Source organism: Microtus oregoni, unplaced genomic scaffold (genome assembly GCF_018167655.1).
Source record: "Microtus oregoni isolate MIOR12 unplaced genomic scaffold, Mior012 000018F_ref0000195, whole genome shotgun sequence".
NCBI classification, from domain to species: Eukaryota; Metazoa; Chordata; class Mammalia; order Rodentia; family Cricetidae; genus Microtus; species Microtus oregoni.
The window spans coordinates 1104169-1128403 of record NW_024543077.1 but is presented as its reverse complement, the minus strand read 5'-3'; the positions used below and the strand labels follow the sequence as shown (position 1 = coordinate 1128403).

General features: G+C 45.8%; 1 protein-coding gene across 1 annotated transcript in view; it reads right to left on the bottom strand.

Moving 5' to 3' along the window:
• LOC121458899 (integrator complex subunit 4) overlaps nt 1-24235 on the bottom strand; it is a 57081-nt gene that overhangs the window by 30189 nt on the left and 2657 nt on the right. Inside the window, exons 2-12 of the mRNA XM_041668271.1 lie at nt 23415-23609; nt 20674-20791; nt 17494-17600; nt 13040-13225; nt 12060-12110; nt 10995-11083; nt 9521-9641; nt 7381-7452; nt 6677-6851; nt 4748-4953; nt 584-726 (exon numbers count right to left, since the gene is read on the bottom strand). Coding sequence (XP_041524205.1) covers nt 584-726; nt 4748-4953; nt 6677-6851; nt 7381-7452; nt 9521-9641; nt 10995-11083; nt 12060-12110; nt 13040-13225; nt 17494-17600; nt 20674-20791; nt 23415-23609 — 1463 coding nt within the window. The remainder of the gene's footprint in view (nt 1-583; nt 727-4747; nt 4954-6676; nt 6852-7380; nt 7453-9520; nt 9642-10994; nt 11084-12059; nt 12111-13039; nt 13226-17493; nt 17601-20673; nt 20792-23414; nt 23610-24235) is intronic.

Here is a 24235-nt window from a genome sequence, read left to right as displayed (position 1 = left end):
AGAGAGAGAGAGAGAGAGGTTAATAAACAGTATTAATAGTGTGGCTGAAGCCAGTGAAGCTAGTGGAGAAAAAACTGAAATTTTCTACTCGTAGATCAAATAGAATTTTTTGTTTGTAGGTCAAGTGCAAGCTCTGCCTGAGCGCAATGCTGATGGCTGTAGTGCTGGACATGTGCAGACAGACAAGGGCAGTGTACGAGAAAAGGGAACCTTGGCGTCAGCTCTCCAACCCTAAAGTCTGACCTTACCCGACATACTTACCAGGTGGATGGGTGGGAACCTGATATGGGATATTCATTTTAGGAAGCAGATTTTTAATAAGAGTTCGGAAAAGCTAGCCAGGTGACGGTAGCGCATGCCTTTAATCCCAGCACTCAGAAATTAGAGGCAGGTGGAGTCTGAGGCAGTGTGAATTCCAGCACAGCCAGGACTACACAAAGAAACCTTGTCTTGAAAAACCAAATAAAAAAAGATGAACCAAGCGTCTATCAGAGGTGAGATTGAGGACCGCACCTAGTCATGTAAGCGGTACAGTTGGTTACTACCGTATGACGGACTCGGTAAATGAGGTAAGTGCCCTTACTTCCATATGGAGTCCCTGTCGGTAGGGTACTTGGTTAGGTTTTTCAGCAGCTCCACTAGGGCAAGATGAATGCCTTCCTTTGTTGAAACGTTGGTACAGCACAAGAGTTCGTGGAGGGCCTCTCTAATATCCCTGGACGAGTCCTTAAAAGAAAGGAAATAATTAACAATAGAGATTGCTAGCAAACTCAGGCTCCACCTACCTTCCCCTGTCTATAACTACCTTTCCACATAGGGTGTGCATTCGAAAAAATATTTAGAAATTTGCTAACTAAAATTCCAGGGAAAGCCGGGCGGTGGTGGCGCACGCCTTTAATCCCAGCACTCGGGAGGCCGAGGTAGGCGGATCTCTGTGAGTTCGAGACCAGCCTGGTCTACAGAGCTAGTTCCAGGAGAGGCTCCAAAGCCACAGAGAAACCCTGTCTCGAAAAAAAAAAAAAAACTCCAGGGAAAGACCTCATTTTATTGATCTAAGAAGGGGCCTTGCCTTCTTCTATTTTCTTTCTGTTTGTTTGCTTGTTTATTTATAAGGCACGGTCTCTCTCACTATGTAGTCTTGGTAGGTCTAGACCTTGTTATGTAGACCACGTTAACCTCGAATTATAGAGACCCAACTGCTTCAGCCTCCTCAGAGCTGGAATTAAAGGCATGCATTACGTCACCTGGCTTCTCCATGTTTTGAGGCAGGGTCTCATATATCATATAGTCCAGGTTCACCCTGAACTCTTGATCTTCCTGCCTCTTCTTCCTAAGTACTGGGATTACAGCTTTGACCCACCATGCCCGGCCTTTTGCTCTTTAACCTTCCGTTTCCTCCCTGTCTGAAACCTTCCATGACAACTGTCATGCTGAATGTGGTCTCACACACCTGCAGTCCCAGCACGTGAGAGTCACAGGTAGATCATGACTTTGAGGGCGGCCTAAGACATATAACAGAACCCATACTAAAGGAGGGGGAACAAGTTTAAAAAAAGAAAGACCATTAGGATGAGGTGAGTGTTTTATAATTAAAGGAATAAAAACCATAAAGGCATATAATATCATATATAAAACAGTGTGGACATCTGTGTGGCCATACAGACCAACAGATGAGCACCAAGACTGCATGAGCTGCTCCCTCCCTCCAGCACACATCACAGCACACTGACAGCTGTGCCATTCTCCACAGGTCTAAATCTGCTCCTCTTCTGCCTCGAATGTTCTTCCACCGTGGACAAGTCTTGCAAAAATGGTGCCTAGTTCCTTCCTCTTTGAGTTCAACTTTAGATCCTTTTCCTGACTGCTGTATTCCCATGAGAGCAGGACCATGGCTTCCACTCACTGTCTTAACTCCCCTACAGCAGTGCCTGGCACACAACAGACAAAGTAAAGACTGAAGAGAGGGACTGAGGAGCTGACTCAGATCTGCCTGACTCTAAACACTGTCAACTTAACCACAAGGTAACGTTTCCCAGATGAGTGAATCTCCACTGCTGACAGCAGGAAGCTGTACTGATGTCTTTCTTAAGCACTATATAATAGCCAGTTTTAGGACTAACTTGTGCAGGTTTGTTTCTGGAAATACTTGCTGTGCACTCACTATGACTACGTCACCAGGTGGAGCCTGAAAAGAACATAACAAAAGGAATCACCTAGAGACTCCACTACAGAGTTAATGATCTCATCAGGGAGATAAGACAGACCAACCTGCTAGACATGATAAACTAAGAAGACTAAAGGGGAGACACGTGGGACTGGTATTTAATATGCATCAAATGATTGACAGGATGTAACAATGTATCTGCTATAAATTCCATAAAGGCTTTAAGAATGAGGAAAGCTGAAAGAGAGGCAAGTCTATAGTCATCTTCTCTGCACAACAATTTCCCATAATGCTTAGAGTGAGATTCAGTGCGCACAAGCCGCTTGCCCCTGCCTATCCACTTCACGACCTCTCCTTTCTCACCAGGTTCCACCAAGACCGAACTCTTACTCTGTTGTCCCTTAGCTGTTCCAGGAGCAGTTCTCTGCCTCGGTCTGCACAGGAAAGGCTGCTCTGCCCTGTAAGGATCCTCTCCTCAGAAGCTTGAGTAACCAGATGATGTATCTTAAAACCCCCACACGTGTAGACTGCTTATCTTCTGCACAGATCTGTCACCACCTGAAATGTTCACCCCTCGAGACTGAAATTATGCTCCGTGAGAACAGGGATCTGCTTCTGACACCGTTCCAATCACTGACAGGACAGTGAATGTGCGGGAGCCGGGACCAGCAGAGTGAAGAATAGTTTGTAATCCCTTCACTGAGGAGGCTGAATGATGTCCTTGGGTTCAAGGTCAGTGAGTTCTGAGCAGTCTGGCTAGGAGAGTAAGGCCTGGTCTCAAATAAACAAACAAAAAACCCAAGAAACTAAAAAGAATAAAGGCCTCTGATGACAGGAAACACAAACAGCATAAATTTGCCTTCTTAGAATCACAAAGACATGGAGCTGGGCAGTGGTGGCGCAGGCCTTTAATCCCAGCACTCAGGAGGCAGAGACAGGCCAGACCTCTCTGAGTTCCAGGCTAGCGTGGTCTACAGAGTGAGTTCCAGGACAGCCAGGGCTACACAGAGAAACCCTGTCTCGAAATACAGCAACGAAAAGATCCAGGCACTTCAGAAAAATAACTCCAGGGGCTGGAGAGATGGCTCAGCGGTTAAGAGCATTGCCTGCTCTTCCAAAGGTCCTGAGTTCAATTCCCAGCAACCACATGGTGGCTCACAACCATCTGTAATGAGGTCTGGTGCCCTCTAATGGCCTGCAGGCATACACACAGACAGAATATTGTATACATAATAAATTAATAAATAAATATATATTAAAAAAAAAAAAAGAAAAGAAAAATAACTCCAGACCATGAGTTCTACAGCCTGGGGAGTGAGTCTTTGTATACCCAAAGCAACCATGTAACTGACTATGTGGCAAATTACTCTTTCTCTACAAAACTACAGGTGCTCCCTGCCTCATCTACAGGTGCTCCCTGCCTCATCTACAGGTGCTCCCCACCTCATCTACAGGTGCTCCCCTGCCTCATCTACAAATGCTCCCCTGCCTCATCTACAGGTGCTCCCCACCTCATCTACAGGTGCTCTCCTGCCTCATCTACAGGTGCTCCCCTGCCTCATCTACAAATGCTCCCCTGCCTCATCTACAGGTGCTCCCCTGCCTCATCTACAGGTGCTCCCTGCCTCATCTACAGGTGCTCCCCACCTCATCTACAGGTGCTCCCCTGCCTCATCTACAAATGCTCCCCTGCCTCATCTACAGGTGCTCCCAACCTCATCTACAGGTGCTCCCCTGCCTCATCTACAAATGCTCCCCTGCCTCATCTACAGGTGCTCCCCACCTCATCTACAGGTGCTCCCCTGCCTCATCTACAGGTGCTCCCCTGCCTCATCTACAGATGCTCCCCACCTCATCTACAGGTGCTCCCCACCTCATCTACAGGTACTCCCCTGCCTCATCTACAGGTGCTCCCCTGCCTCATCTACAGGTGCTCCCCTGCCTCATCTACAAATGCTCCCCTGCCCTCTCTTCAGGTCTTCAATTGTACACTACACTGCAGTGAACGTCTCTGAATTCCTGTTGTCATACTTTCCAGCCTCTGGATCTTTGGAGACCATCACACTGTTTTCCCTCTGCCTAGGCAAGGGTACCACTTCCTCCTCAACAGTAAACACCTCCTACCCTTCCTCCTTAAAATGTCCTCGGTGCATTGTGCTTGGTCTCCTTGACTCAGCACCTCAAGTTAGATGCTCTTTTCAGTCCCTTCCCTGGTCACAGAGATAATAAGCTTACTCAGATTTCCTGCTACTCTCCAGCCCCACTTTAGGAGTCGGATATGAAGGCACAGCTTTGCCACCTGATGTACTGACCAGTGCCCAACACAATACCTGGTTTTAAAGGGGGATGGCCTCACAGGTATCTGACGAAGAAATGACAATAGAGCCGGGCGATGGTGGCGCACACCTTTAATCCCAGCACTCGGGAGGCAGAGGTAGGCGGATCTCTGTGAGTTCGAGACCAGCCTGATCTACAGAGCGAGTTCCAGGACAGGCTCCAAAGCCACAGAGAAACCCTGTCTCGAGAAACCAAAAAAAAAAAAAAAAAAAAAAAAAAAAAAGAAATGACAATAGAAACACCCACCTCTAATACAGCCAGGACGGTATCAAGCTGGTCTTCTCGGAGGGTGATATTGTTAGAGATTTTCCTCATGGTATGTATGGACTGCAGACGCACTTCCTCAATTTCATCATTAAACATGTCAACTAGGAAGTCAAGGCACTTCTCAGCAAAGGAGGGTGAAGACTGAGCCAGCATGCAGAGAGCCTCCACAGCAGCAATGCGAACCTCTAACAAATGAACAAAAATTGAACTGAACGTTATTCAAGAGCCAGAAAAACAGACTCCTTCTCGCACGTGCATTTTTATTCTCTACTCGCCTCTCACCCTAGAGTCTCCCTGTGGCATCTTCTTCTGCCACCATCACAGCGATGCACAAACATGGGCTTTGTGTCCCAAGGACTAAGGCCCATCTTACTCCATGTGCAAGTGATCAAGTCACACATCTGCCCACAGGGTGTCGCCTTATCTCAGTGTTTCGACTACACGAAAACCACTGAAGCGTCAGGTGCTAGGTAACTGATGCTAGCTGCTACCATCTTAGAGCAAAGAATTGACAAAATGAATTTACTTATCACAAAGTCAACGAGGGAAGAGAAAACCCCAGGACCCACACCTGTAATCCCAGGCTAGCATCATCCTGTGTGTGGTTAAGGGATTTGCTGCTCCTATGTAGACAGGACTCAGCACAAACCATGTGGAGGGACCTGATGCATGTATTCTGCAAACTCAAGCTACACCTTCACCTCTCTAACCGAATTGTTCTAAGGTTAGAATTACAAAAAGAGAGAGAAAAGGAAGACGGGACAGGGAGCAGGAAAGGGGTAGGAAAGGAGTTGAAGGGGGAGAAGCGGGAAGTGGAAGCGGGAAGCTACATCTCACGGTGAAACACAGCGGAAAGGAGAGGTGCAGAGGGCACTGCAGAAAACCTCAGGATCGTATGCATTTGTGGAACCAGAAAACCTTTAAAGGAATAACAGCTGGACAAGAGTGGCTATGCACACCTTTAATCCCAGGCTGATCTCTGTGAGCCAGGGCTATACACCGAGACTCCACTAGATAGACTGAGTGATGACAGATAGGTAGATGGTAGGTAGGTAGGTAGGTAGGTAAGTAGGTAGGTAGGTAGGTAGGTAGATAGATAGATAGACAGATAATATGACACAAAAATTTTCACAAAAGCAAAAGGAAGATAGAAGAAAGATTTTGTGGTCACAACTGAATTGAAATCCTGTTGTCTTACTGAGTAACTAAATATTATTATTAATAAGACTTTTATTAATAAGTACTTATTACAAATAGATCATGCATCATGCCAAGTGTTTTATGCACATGGAATCTAATTTAATTTCTATAGCTTGGAAAGAAGCTTATTATCATCACCATCCCCATTTTATAGGACGCTGACATCTGAATTTAACCACTGCATCATACTGCTTGGCCTCAGCCTCTCCTTCATAGTAGGTTCTTTACACAGTGATCAAAAGGCTAAATGAGGGAGGTGGTGGTGCACGCCTTTAACCCCAACACTCAGGAAACAGAAGCAGGAGGATCTCTGTGAGTTCGAGGCCAGGCTGGTCTATAAGAGCAAGTACTAGGACAGGCTCCGAAGCTACAGAGAAACCCTGTCTCGAAAGGAAAGGCTAAATGAAAAGATACACTTTATAAATTTTATCTGTGTGTAGAGGTGAAAGGACGGTTATGGAGTCAGAGCTCTCCTCCCACCTTTTATGCGGGCCCTGGAGCTCATGCTCAGGTCTCCAAGCTCGTGTGGGAAGCACCTGCACCTGCTGAGCCGTACGGCAGGACAGATGTCTCAGCCACGCTCGTCCTCTCCTACCCTGACACAAAGCAAAGCACGCGAGGACTACTACGAGGACTCCTACGAGGACTCCTACGAGGACTCCTACGAGGACTCCTACGAGAACTCCTGGTAATCAAAGCCGTACTTACCGTACATCTCATCTTCCAGCCCATGGACAAAGGCTCCACACGCTCCTGACTCTATCAAGTTCACAGCCCCTGTATCTATCTCTTCCTTGGGAGCATCATCTCCCCATTTCCTGCCGCTGGAAAACTCTCCTGAACTGTAGAGTTCCTTGGCACGCTCGTGTGCAGTGCGTTTCCTCTGTAGAAGATGACGATAATTACTACTTGCCAAGAACACCAAGGTGCACCTAAAGCCGAGAGAAAGTAGGCAACAAAACTGCTCTTGGAGAAACCAGACAGTTCAGAGCAGAGAAATGCAAACCCAACTTAAAATGAGACAAAAGTTCACAAGTCTGTAATAGTTTCCGGTAACCTAGACAAAGTGTTGACTGGACAGGTGGTTGTGCTTACATTAGACATCAAAAAGGAGAGCCAGAGAGCCAGGCAAGAGCAGTGCCTCTTCAAACACTGTCTCCAGCAGTGTCTAAGGAGCAGAAAGTAAATCCTACCTCTTTTTGGTTTAACATAACCTTTACAAATTATTTTACAGGATAAAATTCATGATGTAGCTTGTAATTTGGTACTGTGATTTTGAATTAAAATATAATCTAGTAAACTATATTAATGCAGCAAATACATGGACTGCTAAATTAAATCAACACCACCCACCATATATCTACACTGATATCGATTATAGAAACCCAGTGTAAACAAAGAGTTCAAGTTACCCTTAGATCTGACATCAGCTTCTTGTCAAGAGTCTGCTCCAGGAAATGAGAACTGACTTGCTCCATAGAGCCCTGTAAAAAGAAAGAACCCAAAGCATATTCTAGCCATCGCCTTAACATTCAAAGTTTACAAGGAAATGCATAGAGGTAACGTGATTCTTGCCAGTAAAGATGCCTATAGGTTCTAAATCATCAGGAATATACTGTAAAAAATATGAACAACAGTAATAGAAGCTACCTCTGACTTAGGTAGAAATTACTCTGTTCTACATACTGTTCTGAAAGTTTTCTACCTATCTCAACCCATTTAATCCTCAGTAGCACAGTATGAAGTAAACGCCACTATTTTATGCATGGGGAAGGGGCATGCAAATATTAAGTAACTAACATCACAAATTCCAGAGCTGGAATATAAACCTAAGTTGCAGGAACCCTTTGGTTTGGCCATCCTTCCACATTGTCTTTTTCCATTTCTTCCTTCCTTCTTTTTGGTCAAGGTCTCATAGAGTCCAGGCTGGAACACACTACTAGAGGCTGGTCTTGAACTCCTGATGCTCGTGTTTCCACTTCCCAGCAGGCCTAACTTCCATACCTTCTTATTCTATCCTTCCTATATACTTGGCAGTCACACTTTGGGAGACCAAAAAGACCTCTTTGAGGAGTTATAAATAATGATAATAACCCAATCTCTCTCGAATGGTCTTCAATTTCCAAAACAACCTATGTGTGGAATTTTTTTGTTTTACTATAATGAGGATTGGAATTTTTCATTTTTGTGCAGCACAGACAATTCTAACACCTTATTGTTTCATTTTAACCTCTTAGGAACCTGCTTTCTCCTCAAGCATCTCACCACCACTGGTAGGTTTTCTGTCTGGCCTATTAGCACGCGGAACCTCTGTCTTCTTCCCCTGCTACTCTAGTCAATTCATACCCTTCCCGTAATTCAACAAGCTCAGCCGCTTCCCTGAGCCATCTCTATAACCCTGCTTTAATGACTTTAAATCTACACAGCTCCAAATTAAGTAACTGTGTTGGTATTAAAAAATGACTAATAATCCAATCTTGCTAACAACACTGGCAATTACAGTTGCTACTATCTATAACATTTCTAGACAACTAGGCTTTTAGTCATATATATTAGCATTCATAAATGTACATATTTACACATAGTTATGCCTCTTTCTTATATAGAAACACACCTTATTTGTTTATTCATTTATTTATTTTTGGTTTTTTGAGACAGGGCTTCTCTGTTTAGCCCTGACTGTCCTGGAACCCACTCTAGACCAGGCTGGCCTCAATAGAAAGATCTACCTGCCTCTGCCTCCTGAGTGCTGGGATTAAAGGTGTGTACCATCACCGCCCAGCTAGAAACACACACACACACACACACACACACACACACACACACACACTCTCATAGGTATACTTTCTGTAGGCAATCTTTAACCCTTTTAAACTCTCAATCTGGTATTACATTTTTTATTTTATAGGCAAGAAAACTAAAATGTATGGGCTAATGAGATAGTTCACTGGGTAGGACATTTACCATCAAGTCTGTAGCCCTGAGTTCAGTCCCTGGCTCCACATGGCAAAGGACATTGAGTGCTCTTGATCTTGAGTGGAAAGGGTTTAGCTACCTTTCCTTTTCACATTTGTTTGTTCACTGACCCCGCCTCATGCCCAGAACTTTTGCAGGGAAGTGGGTATGGTAGTATCACAGTCTAGGCTTAGAGTGTGAACCGATGCTTGCTTTGTAAGTCCTATTTGCACAAATAAACACAGTAATGAAGCGTACAGCATAAAAAAGGAGGGGGGGTAAGCTATTGGAGAAATTATGTGGTTTCTAAAAATACAACATATCTGACCCTATCTACAGTTTCTCAGAATGTCTGTAAAAATTAACAAGCATTGTGTTCATTAAAGAAAGTGTAACTTGGGCTGCTGAGATGGCTCAGAGGTTAAGAGCACCGCCTGCTCTTCCAGAGGTCCTGAGTTGAAATCCCAGCACCCACATGGTGGCTCACAACCATCTGTAATAAGATCTGGCATACAAGCATACATGTAGACAGAATACTGCACACATTAATAAGTAAAATAAGTCTGAAAAAAAATAGAAAAAGAAACTGTAACTTACCAATAGCTTTGCCGCTTGAACACGAACTACCCAGGAGCCATCACTGACCATGTGGCAAATTTTCCCGAATGCATCATCAACTAAGCGAATTTCTTCATTAGAGGAAGGTATTGGAACAATACTAAATAAAAAATAAAGGTGGGGAGAAACCACATATGACAAAACATGAGCCTGCAGGCTCGGTGCTCTGAGGAGACCAGTGAAAACCGTATGTAGGAAATCCTCGACTGAAGACACCACACACACCCAGGGAGAACATCCAGCGGCTTTCAGTTGCACTGCAGACTTTCAGTGCGTTCGGTTTTCAGATTCATGAAGAAACCAAGAACTTGGTGGGGGAAGGGTTACAGGTCGGTGGTAGAGTGCGTGCTAGCCCTCATTCAATCCCTAGCACCTACATAACACAGAACTATACGCCTGAATCCGAATAAAGCTAATTCTAGATAGACGTGTGTGTGTGTGTGTGTGTGTGAGAGAGAGAGAGAGAGAGACCCCAATAACTATAAATGGAGCTCATTCCTATAGGTTTATCAATCCATTCCGGCTTTCCAATTCTGGATAACAGTTTAATGCAAAGGAAATGACCACCCCTTTTTCTCCTACAGAAAATACCCTTCTATTAAATAGAATAAATATAAATCTCCATCTCGAGGAATCACTGTGAATAATTTCAGTGCTATGAAAATATTTTAAGCCAGAGCCAGTAGATGGCTCAGAAAGTAAGGGTGCTTGTTGCCACCTGACCACCTGAGCTTCACCCCCAGAATCTCCATGGTGGAAGGAGAAATGATTCCTACACCGTGTCCTCTGCTCTCCACATGCATGTGGCACACATGCCCACAAACATACATACCTGGTATCTTTTACTTATGACATTTGGCCTAAATCAAACTACACCAAAATCTTATTCTCATTCTCTATCTATCTGCCTTTTTTGTTTTTTTTTTTTTTTGGTTTTTCGAGACAGGGTTTCTCTGTGGTTTTGGAGCCTGTCCTGGAACTAGCTCTTGTAGACCAGGCTGGTCTCGAACTCACAGAGATCCTCCTGCCTCTGCCTCCCGAGTGCTGGGATTAAAGGCGTGCGCCACCACCGCCCGGCTCCTTTTTTGTTTTTTGTTATTTTTGTTTTGTTTTGTTTTTTCGAGACAGGGTTTCTCTGTAGCTTTGGAGCCTGTCCTGGAACTAGCTCTTGTAGACCAGGCTGGCCTCGAACTCACAGAGATCCGCCTGCCTCTGCCTCCCGAGTGCTGGGATTAAAGGCGTGAGCCACCTCCACCCGGCATATCTGCCTATTTCAAAAAAAAATGATAGAGAGGCACTTGAGAGACACAGTTCAGTTCCTTCAGTTGCAGATGAGGATGCAGGGACCCAAAGGCATCTTTCACACAGTACACAGTGCATGGTAGTCTGCAGTCAAGGCCTGTGTCCGCCCCCTCTATTCCCACTTTTCTGCAGGTAGCTTTTGTGTGCTGACCTCTCGGGGTAGAGCTGACTGACAACCCAGATGAGCTGCACCGCAGCACTGCGCACCTGCTCGTAGTCATCTGACAGCAGCTTACAGGCCTGCAAAGGAGGAGTGCCCGTCAGTCTCTGTTCTCAGGGTGATTCCAAATACTTCCCAAGTGAAGACAGGATGGCAGGGTAAGGGTGCCAATCAAAGTACTTCAGAGTGCTTCTCATTTCTTAAACCCCCGCCTAACAAAGGAATCTTGGCATTCGTAATCTCAGGTATAATATCACGCCCCATGTGGAAAGCAGAACCACACAGAGGGACAGACATCTAAATAACATCCAACCGAGTGAAGTCAGAGTACTCAAGGCCCATAGTACTACAACGACATTTACACATCAGTCCCAGAGATGTAGACAATTGTAATTTTCACAGAGATGAAGCTAGTCAGTAAGCTAACAAAACCTGAGCGTGGATTTAGCCTGCTGATCCCTAGACTCACTCAATTATCCTCCAGCAGAAACATCACATTCTAAGGCATCTGTTTAAGCTGTCAAACAGCCTGTCCACCACTCCATCACGCCTTTTTCCTGTTTATAATCCGATACTACACTCATGTGCCATCTGTGGTCTTAGTCACCCTCCAGAAACATTCCAGTTTACCACACTGGTGCCAGAACTGATGTGGACTATGGCCCAGCCAAAGAGAGATCAGGAAGACTAAAACTTGCCCTAATTATTATTACTTTTTAGTACGTAATTGAACCCAGGACCTTGGGCATGCTAGGCAGGCTTTTTACCACGGAGTTACATCCCCAGCCCACTTTCCTTACTTCTAATCATACTTTCTCCATGTGTTTAGTATTCATGCACAGACAAGTCTTTTTACATGCATTAGCACTATTTAATTACATATATATCCCATATTGCTCTCAAAAGTATGTTTTAGATATAGCTTCACAGCCACCCAACAAATGTGGCCACTGATCACCCTCATGAGTTCAAATTCTGAGAAATGGTGCAAGACCACCCCCCCCAACTTCATGACCCTCCTCCCCTTCCAGAAGGCCACCGATCACCTGAAGGTACCTGATTATAAATCGTCTGGTGTAGCTTCAGTCCTCTTTCATGGAGCTGCAGCTAGAGAATAAAAATGCAGTTAAGTCTCCCCGGCATCTCCACACATTCCCAAGGGTATCACGTCAGATCAGACTAACAGAATCAGTACTCAACAGAGACATTTCCTGCATAAACACTCAGACACTTAACTCCAACCCAAGGACAATCTCAAAAATGTTAGAGAAGCATAAAATAATGGTGAGAAAGAAAAGGGAGAAGGCCGGGCTTGCAGCTCAGCGGTAGAATACTTGCCTAGCATTTACAAAGTCCTGGGTCCAAGGAGAAAGAACCCCAGGGAACAAACGGTCACCGCAACTTCCCTCGGATCCCATCGCCCTTTCTGAAGGGCCACCTAGGGGATGCCTACTGTCCATAAAACCAAGTCATACACCTTCCTGCTGGAACCAGGAGAGCTGAAGGAGAGCTCCGACACAGATTCTATCTTCCTTCCTTCAGAGATAGAGATGAAGGGGCCCAAAGGAGCCAAAAGAAAAGCACACTTGGCATACGGGAACCTGTGTCTTCAATTCTATAAGGCCACCACCAATAAGGAGTGCACTAGGGGATTTCAGAATATATCCAAAGTAGCATATGGCATAATCTTGAGATGAACCAGGTGTGAGGCTAAATCAAGAGGACAGACCCAAGTTCAAGGCCAGTTAGGGCTACAAAGTCAGTCCCTACTGAGAGAGAGAGAGACAGAGAGAGAGAGAGAAAGAGAGAGAGAGAAAAAGAGAGAGAAAGCTGGGCAAGGGTGGCTCACGCCTTTAATCCCAGCACTTGGGAGGCGGAGGTAGACAAGATCTACAGAGTGAGTTCCAGGACAGCCAGGGCTACATAGATTCACAGAGAAACCCCATCTTGAAAAAACAAAACAAAAAGAAAACAAAAAAACAAAGGAAATGGAACTGTCCCCGATTACTTTTTTTTTTTTTTTTAATTATGTTTACCATGGCTTTTATAGCTGCTGTTCTGACACGTGGGTCCTGGTCACTAAAGTAATCCCCGATAATCTTCTGGACATCTCTGGCAGTTAAGCCTTCAGCATCTTTTGTGACATTTTTCTCCAAAGAGCCAAGGTTGCCAAGTAACTGCAGGCACTTATTTCTTACACCGTGGGATGTATCTGTCAGGTGCTACAAAAGAAGGGAAGAAAGAGAGAAAGGAAGGAAAGAAGGAAACAAATTACCTACTTCCTTCAAGTCCAAATTTTTAATTTTTTCCTCTGTGTGAAGTCACTGATTTAAAATAAGCACTACAGTTCCCCTTCACCTTCTTTCTCGTCCTCTGCCCATCCCACGTCTCTGTCACTGTCTCCTTCTCTCTCTGATGTGGCATAGAGTCTCTTCAGTTCTAGGGCCAGGGTTTAGCTCGGCAGCAGAACACTTGGCTGGCTTTGCATGGCTGTGGGCTCAATCCTGTCCAGCACAGCCCATGCAAAGGTAGTGTCAGCTGTCACAGCCTGCGATACTGAAACAGGACAAAGGACAGTGACAGCTGATACTGACTGCAATATGGCAGGATCTGGAAAGACACAGGAGACAAATCTCCAGACGCTGATTCTCCACTAGGAGAGAAGCCGATAAAAGGGCTAGCGCAGACACAGCACAGACATATCCGAGTATCTCCCGTAACTCCCGTAAGTAACTTCTATACAACAGTGTTGAGAAGTCAAAAGGACACACACAAGCTTGAAGAGCTGCCCACTTAGTCAAATCGGAGAAATAACAGTAAGAGATTACATTCCACTGAGTAGAAATAATAAGTTCAAAACTTATGAAAACTGAAACTTTGGCATCAGAACACACAATTTCAAAGGGAAGAGAGTAACTTGACAGCGGAGAAGGCAGCCAGCAGAGAACTAGTGAACCAAAGCCAAAGTAAACATCATCAGCACTGAGCAATTAAAGCAATGTATCCCTAAGACTATGCAGTGATGACTGCTTCAGGGCTACAGCATTTTTGTGAAAGATAAGGCAGTTTTAATATAATCAAGAGAACTCATTAGGCAAATACAAATTCAAGGATGTTCTACAAAGTAATAGTTCCTAAGTTATCAAAATGTCCAAGTTATAAAATCAAGAAGATACTCAGGAATTATTCCAAACTCAAGATGACCATTAACATGTGAGAGTTAAAGGTACTCTGAACCAATCCTTTTTATTTCTTCGTTTGTTTTTCCTTTTTGAGACAGGGCTTCTCTCAGTAGCCTTGGCTGTCCTCGAACTTGCTCTATAGGCTAGGCTGTCCTTAAACTCACAGAGATCCACTCCCAGCATAAGCTACTGTTGGACTCTAGCGTCCAAACACCGAGAAGGAGTCGCCCCCAGAGACCATCTCACACACCACAGCCGATGTAAAAGCATGAGGATTTTATTAATTCTGTCATGACAGGGTCCCTCGGCTTCCCGGCCAACGCACCAAATGTAAGACTTTAAGACAATCCTGAAGCCATTTTTGACAATTCTGAATCCTCTCAGCCTCTGTGCCATAGTGCTTCCCCTCCTCCCCTGGGAACCAAGGACCTAACAGCTACACTCGCACATACTCAGTTCCTGAACAATTACCCATATATGTATGTTTTGATTCAGTCCCCTGGGAAATGGGGTCAAAATGACCTCTTACCTCATCTGATCTGGCAACAGCTCTCCAGTCAATTATTGGTAATAGTCCTTTCAAATAAGCCAATCAGAATAGTCAAAGAACAACCCCCCTTGCTTCTGTGGCCCCTTTAAAAGTAGACTGTACCAGCTATTCGGGGTCCCTTGGCTTCCCGAATGCTGGGGGACCCTGTCATGACAGAATTAATAAAATCCTCATGCTTTTGCATCGGCTGTGGTGTGTGAGATGGTCTCTGGGGGCGACTCCTTCTCGGTGTTTGGGCGCTAGAGTCCAACACTACCACCACTTCCAGGCTTGATTTTTGAGACAGGGTTTCTCTGTGTAGCCCTGGCTGTACTGGAGCTTGCTCTCTAGAGTGCTTGATTCTTTCTCTAAGAGACATTTATGCAGGCAAATCCCAGAGCCTGGAGCTTACACACTAGCAATACGCACAGTCAGTGCTGACTCTGAGGCACTCCCGGTATCTTCACGGATACACACTTGAGTGTTCTAGATCTATACGCACAGTCAGTGCTGACTCTGGGGCACTCCCAGGGTCTTCATGGACACACACTTGAGTGTTCTAGATCAATGAGGCATCATGTTGACATTTTACTTTCAAATGGTTCATCAGAAAAAAAAAATCCAAGCTGGGTGGTGGTGGCACATGCCTTTAATCCCAGCACTCTGGAGGCAGAGGCAGGCGGATCTCTGTGAGTTCGAGGCCAGCCTGGGCTACAAGAGTGAGTTCCAGGGCAGGCTCCAAAGCTACAGAGAAACACTGTCTCAAAAAATAAAAAAACAAAATAAAACAAAGCAAAACAAAAAAAATTGGGAGGAGAGAACCAGCTCCACAAATTATTGACTTGACCTCTGTGCATGTCCCCCCCACACACAGAGAAATATTTTTGTAAATGTTAAACCCTACCCTTATGTCTCCACAAAGCCCCACATAGAAATGGTCAAAATATCCATGAAAATACGACAGTGGAACAGAAGAGTAAAACCCAGATAATGACCATCAGTTTTTCAAAGTGACTTATTTATACTGCGCATAGAAGCTTCATTTTTCACAGCCAAACTGGTAACGGAATCACCCCTGAAAGGTGAGTCACACCTGTTACCCACACCTCATCTGTCTGCACTGACACCTTAGCCGATCAAGGCCGCCAGGCAACAGCGGTACAGAACCAACATATTACTCCATCTTAGCACACTGAACCATACCTTCAGGCAGCAAACAGAATTCTATGATGACGTCCTTCCCGAAAGGTCATCATCAAAGCCTGCCAAGCGGACCTGGGGCAATGGCTAAGTGAATAAACTGACTGCCACACAAGCACGGAGACCCGAGTTCCAATCCGCCCTGTAGGGGCACCCGGTGAGCAGGGCACAGACAGGTGGGTCCGAGGGGCTCACAGGCCAGAAGAGACAACTCCAAGTAAAAGACCTTGTCTCAACAATAAAGTAGAGAGCAGCCAGGCAAGGACACCTGGGCGGGACCTCTCACTCACAGGCACACACAGGCAAATGCACCTCCCCAACCACGGGCACACACAGGCAAATGCACCTCCCCAACCACGGGCACACACAGGCAAATGCACCTCCCCAACCACGGGCACACACAGGCAAATGCACCTCCCCAACCACGGGCACACACAGGCAATGCACCTCCCCAACCACACACACACACTTTAGGACACCCAGGTGCCAGTTGCCTGTTGTGCACTCTGTCAGGTCACAAAGTGCCACCATTTCCACATTAACAGTAAATACCCAAACCACATCTTGAGTAACAGCAGTAGTCTATATCAAAAGTAAGGACAGGTTGGTATGGTGGTCCACGTCCTAATCCCAGCACTTGGAAGGCATAGGCAATGACACTCTGTGAGTTTGAGGCCAGCCTAGTCTACAGAGCAAGTTCTAGAACAGCCTGGGTCAGAAAAAAATAAATAAATAAACTAAATCAATTTAAGACAACTTTCTAAATGATTCTCACAATCTACCCACATGGTCCATCTTTCCGCTGCTTTAACCCAATTACTGTGATTTCTCACAAGAATCATTACAGTGGGGCCAGTAGGTTGGCTCAAAGGCTGTGGCAGCCAAGTTCAATACCAATCTTGAAAACAACAAGGTGGAAGGAGAAAGCCAACGCTTACAAGGTGTCCTCTGACTTCCAGTATGTGCCATGACTCTCCTGTTCCCCACCTAACACACACATAAACACGCTTGTTTTAAGGAATAACTACCGCACTTAGCTTTACTTCCCCCCAACACCAACGACTAAAGAGAGCAGCATTCAGCCACTGAGTGTCCTTCCCTCCTCTGGAGACTACACCGGGCAGTGTTCACAGTCAGAGCGTCCTTCCCTCCTCTGGAGACTACACCGGGCAGTGTTCACAGTCAGAGCGTCCTCCCCTTCTCTGGAGACTACACCGGGCAGTGTTCACAGTCAGAGCGTCCTTCCCTCCTCTGGAGACTACACCGGGCAGTGTTCACAGTCAGAGCGTCCTTCCCTCCTCTGGAGACTACACCGGGCAGTGTTCACAGTCAGAGCGTCCTTCCCTCCTCTGGAGACTACACCGGGCAGTGTTCACAGTCAGAGCGTCCTTCCCTCCTCTGGAGACTACACCGGGCAGTGTTCACAGTCAGAGCGTCCTTCCCTCCTCTGGAGACTACACCGGGAAGTGTTCACAGTCAGAGCGTGAGCCCTACCCTTCTCGCTCAGAGACTACACCAGCGGCGTTCACAAAGCTCCCACAGGCTCTTGGTTCAAGAACAAAGACCAGTATACTCTTACCTTGCAGGCCACATCCACTAAGCGCACCTGGGTAGCTTGATTGTCTGGTAGTTTACTGCCTATTGCAAGCAGAGAGTCTAACAGTTGAGCCAGGACTTGGTGAGACTCTAGGAAAGAGAAAAGGCTGGGTTACAAAACTCCTAGAGATCATTGCCAACACTAACTGATTTTGGGAGAAATGTTGATTCTTATTTATTTATTAAAATTTGTCACGTATATTCTACTGCCTACTTTCATCCCTTCAACTAAAAGCTAAATATTCAAAGGAACCTAGTCTTGAAAATCTGAGACTTCCACAGGACTGGGCATAGTCCCGTGCACAAAGCAGGTCCTCCAAAAACATTTAGTATGTGATGAATTCAATAGCCTTCCACAAGGAACTAGGGCTTGGCTGGTGAATCAGAAAGGTTGACTAAAGCAGGAAAACATCCCTGTGTCAAAACTCAAACAAACAAACAAGGTACTCTGAGCTGGGTATGGAGGTCACGACTTTAATTACAGCACTTGGGAGGCAGAGGCAGGCAGATCTCTGAGTTTGAAATCCTGTTTGGAAGAACAAAAACAAAAGAAAACAAAAAAAGGTACATGATGGGGCTGGGGATATAGCTTCAGTGATAGAGCTCTTGCCTAGCAAGCACAAGGCCGTGGGTTCAATCCTCAGCTCTGGAAAAAAATGAGGGGTGGGGGTCATGTGAGGAGAGAAAGAGACTTTACAACAAAACAACAGGCCTCCCACGGCACCTACCCTGCCCTGGGTAGCTCTCTCTTCACGTTTTCAACTCTTCCCCTTGCCTGAGACAGGGTCTCATGGGGCAGCCGACTCCCAGTTAAAACAGAAGATGCAGAACTCCCGATCCTGCTGCCTCTGCCTCCTGCACAGGATTACAGGGGTGCCATCTAGTACAACCTCCTGACTACCCAGAGGTGTCCTCGCAGTCTTCAGGGGATCCTAATAATCCTGAGTGTGACTCCGTCTAGAGTCTGTCCTGCTCCCCAAGAGAACTGCCCATCTCTTCTTCACTCTCTTTCCTACCACATGAACCAGAAACAGAAAGACACTTGAAGACAAAGACCATGCTTCAGACCCCTCCACGGTCTCAAAATCTCAACAACTCATCATGTGCTCAATAAATACCCAGTCAAAGGCAAAGAGCCGAATTAAAAGTAACACAGCTAACAAACAAACTCTGTGTCAGTTTTCTCAACCAGATCATCCTCTTTCCGAGCAGGCCCTTCTGGAACGTCTTTACTTGTGTGCATGTCCTGATGGATTGGGTGTCTGACAGTGAATATCACACAGATCTGCTGCCGGCTGAAATCACTGCCTAAGGTGACCAGAGGAGTTGTTTCATAAGGAAAACATGTGAAAGCAGTAGTAAAACTTGAGCAAACACACAAAGCACACACATGTGTGCATGTCCTTCCGTCTTCAGAATGCAGTCCTCATCATGTTGGTGGCTATAAGGGATTTCAGGTAGTTCAATGTTCCTGCGCATGTCAGGAGTTTAGTTCTGTGGTGGACACTTGTCCACCATGTCAAGGCCCTCAGTTCAAACTGCAGAAAGGGCTCAAGTGTGACACAAGCCACAGATACGAAAGGAAATGTCAGGAAACACAAGAGGCAAAAACATCCCCACTGCCACCAAACGGATTTATTTCCTTAGAAAGACAACTTTATATAACATCCATGAAAAGCTAACAAATCAAAAATCAAATCTAAATCTTGAATCCTGGGCTAGAGAGTGTACTCCCACCCCAGGGACTGAAACTCATTTCCCAGCACCCCTATCAGGCAGCTCAGAACTGCCTGCCTGTAATTCTGCTCCCAGGGAGCCAACACCCATTTCTGGCCTCCAAGGACACCTGCACACGTGTGGCATACACACATACACACACAACAATGCCACTACAGTCTGGACATTTTCACAGGGACAGTAAATGATGCCCCAATATCAAACCAAATTCCCCAGAGGTACCAAATACTTTACAAAATTTGGTTTGGTCATTGTAAGCCCTCAACTAAAACCTTCACATTGTCCACCCTCTAAAATACCATTCAATTCCTCAACTCTCAAGACCAACATCTGACTTCAAAGTATCTTACCACTCTCTGCTGATGTGTCAAAAAATGCGATTCAGTTCCTTAAACATCCCCAGATCTCTGCCTTTCATAGACTTGTTACCCTACCTCCCACAGCCCAGGCTGACCTGGGACACACCCCTAGCTAAGGGTGACCTTGAGCTCCAGGTCCACCCTCCCTCTAGGACTTAGCCTCCACACCTGACTCCACCTCTCTTGGTTAGGGTTCCTATTGCTGCAACAAAACACCACGACCCAAACAAAGTTGGGAAGAAAAGGGTTTATTTGGCTTATACTTCAGCATTGCTGTTCATCACTGAAGGAAGCCAGGGCAGGAACTCATGCAGGGCATAATCACCAGAGGCAGGAGCTGATGCGGAGGCCATGGGGGCAGGGAGCTGCTTACTAGCTTGCTTCCCATGGCTTGTTTAGCCCACCTTCTTACAGAACCCAGGACCACCTGTCCAGGGATGGCACCACCTACCATGGGCTGCCCCCCTCCCCGCAACCTCACTGATTACGAAATAAGAAAATGTCTTAAAGCTGAATCTCATGGCATTTCCTCAACTGAGGCTCGTTCCTCTCTGAAGACTCAAGCCTGTGTCAAGTCACACAACCACACTTAATCCTACCACTCAGAGAAGGAGGCAGGAGAGTAAGTGAGTGTAAGGCCCACCTAGTTTACATAGTGTGTACAAGGCCAGCTAGAGTTACACAGTAAGACCATGTCTTAAAAACACCAAAACAACAACAACAAAAAAAACCAAAACAAACAAAACCAAAACCACCCCTCTCATAGAATACTTGGAGTTATTTTTTATTTATTTTTATTTTTTTATTTGAGACAAGGTTTCTCTGTATAGCTTTGGTGCCTGTCATGGAACTCATTCTGTAGCCCAGAACTCACAGAGATTGGTCTGCCTCTGCCTCCCAGTGCTGGGATTAAAGGTGTGCGCCACCACCATCCAGACAAGACCCTATCTTAAAAAAAAAAAAAGTTTCTTTTAATAACAACCAACACAAAACTTGGTTGTAAATTCTTATGTATGTAAAGAACTAGACTTCTGCTCTGACCACACAGCCTTTAAGTGACAACGTACTTTCATTCTGTAGGATGTTAATGGTGTCATCCATTATGCAGTCTGGAGAGAATCCTGCCGTCTTTGATAACAAGCCCAACAATGATGCAATTTTCAGTCTCACAGATGGATCATTTTCCTAGAAAAAAAAAGCAACTGTCATTTGCTGTTCTGCTCTGAGCTATTGAACACACAGAACATGGGAAACCCACACCCAGAGGAAATTCACAGATCCAGCTATACTAGAGCTTCCCTTCTGAAAAATAACTCATACAACTCAAGACACGTCCTCTACCACTGTGACACCCCGTACTGCAAGTGAAAATGCTTATGTCTTCCTAATGTTGCTAACTACTACCACTAAAAGAGCGTGCAGCTGACATGGATGTCAGAGCCGCTTTCCCCATGGACAAGGCAGGCACTGGATACCATCGCTGCTGGAACCACAGCTCATGGAGTGTCATAGAGAGTGGGAGTGACCAGGGGCTGGAGAGATGGCTCTGAGGCTAAGAGCAATGGCTGCTCTTCCTGAGGTCCTGAGTTCAATTCCCAGCACCCACATGGTGGCTCACAGCCACCTGTAATGAGATCTGGTGCCCTCTTCTGGCTTGCAGCATATATGCAGGCAGAACACTATACATAAGAAACAGATTAAAAAAAAAAGTGGGAGTGACGTCCACCACCGTGATCACTAGGAAGAACCCACATCACCAACATTTGCGGATCACCAGATCCTGTTTAGAAGGTTGGGACAGGAGAGTGGAACTGATCAGCTGCAAAGGAAAAACAACAACAAGATGTCTTGTCAGCTTGACGAGCAGGGGGTCAGTCGCCAAGGCGGCTGTGGTAGGAAGTTTCTCCCCTTTCTTCCCCACACTGTACAGTCAAGAGTGAGGTGCAACACCAGCACTGAGAAGAAGATAAATGAAGATACAAACTTGGGGGGGGGGTGCCTCATCAGTGTTGACATTAAATCATCTTTCTATGCCAGTGACCAAAGTATTTAAACCGGGGTTGGAAGAAATCAGACTGCCATCCACATGTGATCACACCACCCGACCCCTCACCTACATATTTGGGGTTGTGCTTTCCTTCTTTATTTCCCATTTATTTGTGTGTGTTATGTAGGTACAAGTGCACCACAGCACATGTGTGGGGGTCAGAAGACAACTTCTGAGTTGGCTCACTGCTTTCACCTTGTTGAAAATGGGTCTCTCTTGTTTCTGTTGTGCTACACACTGCAAGCTAATGGGTCTACAAACTTCTAGATGGTTCTCCTGCTTCTGCCTCCATTTCTCCATAGGAGTGCTGGGATTACAGATGTGCCACGGCATCCAGCTTCTGTTTGTTTGTTTGGTTGGTTGGTTGGCTTGGTTTGGTTTTTTGAGACAGCGTTTCTCTATGTAATAGCCCTGGCTGTCCTGGAACTTGGTCTGTAGCACAGAATGGCCTCGAATTTACAGAGATTCACCTGCCTCTGCCTCCCACGTGCTGGGATTAAAGGTGTGCGCCACTACCGCCCTGCCAGCATCCAGCTTCTTTATGTGGATTCTGGGAATTAAATTCAGGACATCAGGTTTACATAGCAAGTGCCTTTACCCCACTAAACCAACCTCCCTGGCCTAGGTTTTGGTTTTCTGAGATAAGGTCTGCTTCTATAGCTCAAGATGTCCTGAAGCTCACTGTGTAGCCAGGCTGGCCACAATCTCTTAATCCCCCTGCCTCAACCTTCCCAGCACTGGGATTACAGGCATACACCACCACACCCAGCCCATCTATTTTGTGAGGAAGCAACCAGACACAACTAGGCCTCAAGCAAGGGGAAGGAAACAGATATGGTTAGAAGACCGAAGATCCTGCATGCTATGCATTTAGTATGACATTATTTTGAAATCATCATTTTTGTAAAATTAATCTTAAAGTATAAGTGCAAAAAAAAGAGACAGTCTACATGGGAAGTAGAAAAAGACAAGATCTCCTGAGTAAATTGGGAGCAAGGGGACCTTGGAAGAGGGTGGAAGGGGAAGAGAGAGGCAGAAAGGGGAGCAGAGAAAAATGTAGAGCTCAATAACAATCAATAAAATTAAAAAGAGAGAGAGAAAGAGACAGTACTTTGTACTTTGAAGCCAGCCAGAGCTAGTATAAAGACAAACACATTGCAAAAATGAATATAGCCAGGCAGTGGTGGTACACGCCTTTAATCCCAGCTCTTGGGAGGTAGAGGCAGGCAGATCTCTGTGAGTGCGAGGACAGCCTGGTCTACAAGAGCTAGTTCCAGGACAGGCTCCAAAAGCTACAGAGAAACCCTGTCTCGAAAAACCAAAATGAATATAAATAGGAGCTAGAGATGGCTAGGCAGTTAAGAGCAGCTGCGGCTCTTACAGAGGACCTCTGATAACTCCAGTCCTAGGGGGTCTGACGCCACCCTGCGCTGTTAAGAGGGCGACTAGAGCAGGTGTGAAGGCCTTAAATCAACAGGACAGCAGGATAATGGGCGGAACACAGAAGAGACACGGCTGACACCAACTCTTCCTTTGTGCCCTCACTCCGCTCTACGTAGAGTTCACTGTCCTCTGGGCAAGCCATTTGCAAGTCTGTCTCCACTTAACCACCCTGCAAGCTTCTGCAGACTGCGCACCTCGCCTCCATCTTGGCATCCATGGTGCCTCGAAGAGGAATACCTTCCTGCTTCTTGGCACTGCGAACCCACTCTGCAAGCAGGCACAGCCCAGCTCTGACAAGGGACCCCACCAACTGCTTACCTTATAATAATGCTCCAGGAGAATCCTGACTACCCCCTCCACGCTTTCAGCCTCCACGGGCTTCCTGGCAAACTGGAGGAGGTACTGCAGAGCGTCTGCTGGGGAGCTGGCTTTGCACAGGTCGATGTGGAGGGCGGCAGACTTGCTAGGCTTTGTCAGCCGGAGCTTCTTGGTGGCGATTTCCTCCTGCTGTTGCTGTAAGAAGGCAAAGAGAAGATGTGAAAACAGAGACCGCAAATTTAACTTGGGCTCGTCGGATGGAAATAATTTTTCCTCTCTAACACACGCGCTTAGCTAATGGAACTTCAGAAACACAGTATCATAAGGCCAGTGAGATGGCCCAGTCGGTAAAAGTGCTTGTTACCAAGCCTGCCAGTGACCTGAGTTCCATCACCAGAACCCACTCTTACACACACACACACACACACACACACACACACACACAGAGGTACAAAAGAAGTAAATGTTTAAAAAAATGCTGCTATAGTTCCTTAAGTCCTAACAAAATATGCAGGTATAGAAAAATGTCATAATCACTAATTTTCTTTATTCTCTAACATATTATTTTAGGGCAGGTGGCAATCATCTCCCTCAAATTTGCTCTATCAGGAAAATTGTAGTCAGGAACATTATATGACATGAACAAAGCAGCTCTGAAATCATGAGTATTCTACTTCCTTGACGCTTTCTCCTCTCTATGAAGAGCATGCCAATACCCTTTCAAGGGGTTCCATGAGAAACGTAAATTACTCTGTTTGACTGTACATACATGTGATAAGCACTAGACACACACGGGTCCCCTCTTCCTCCTCATTTTCCTA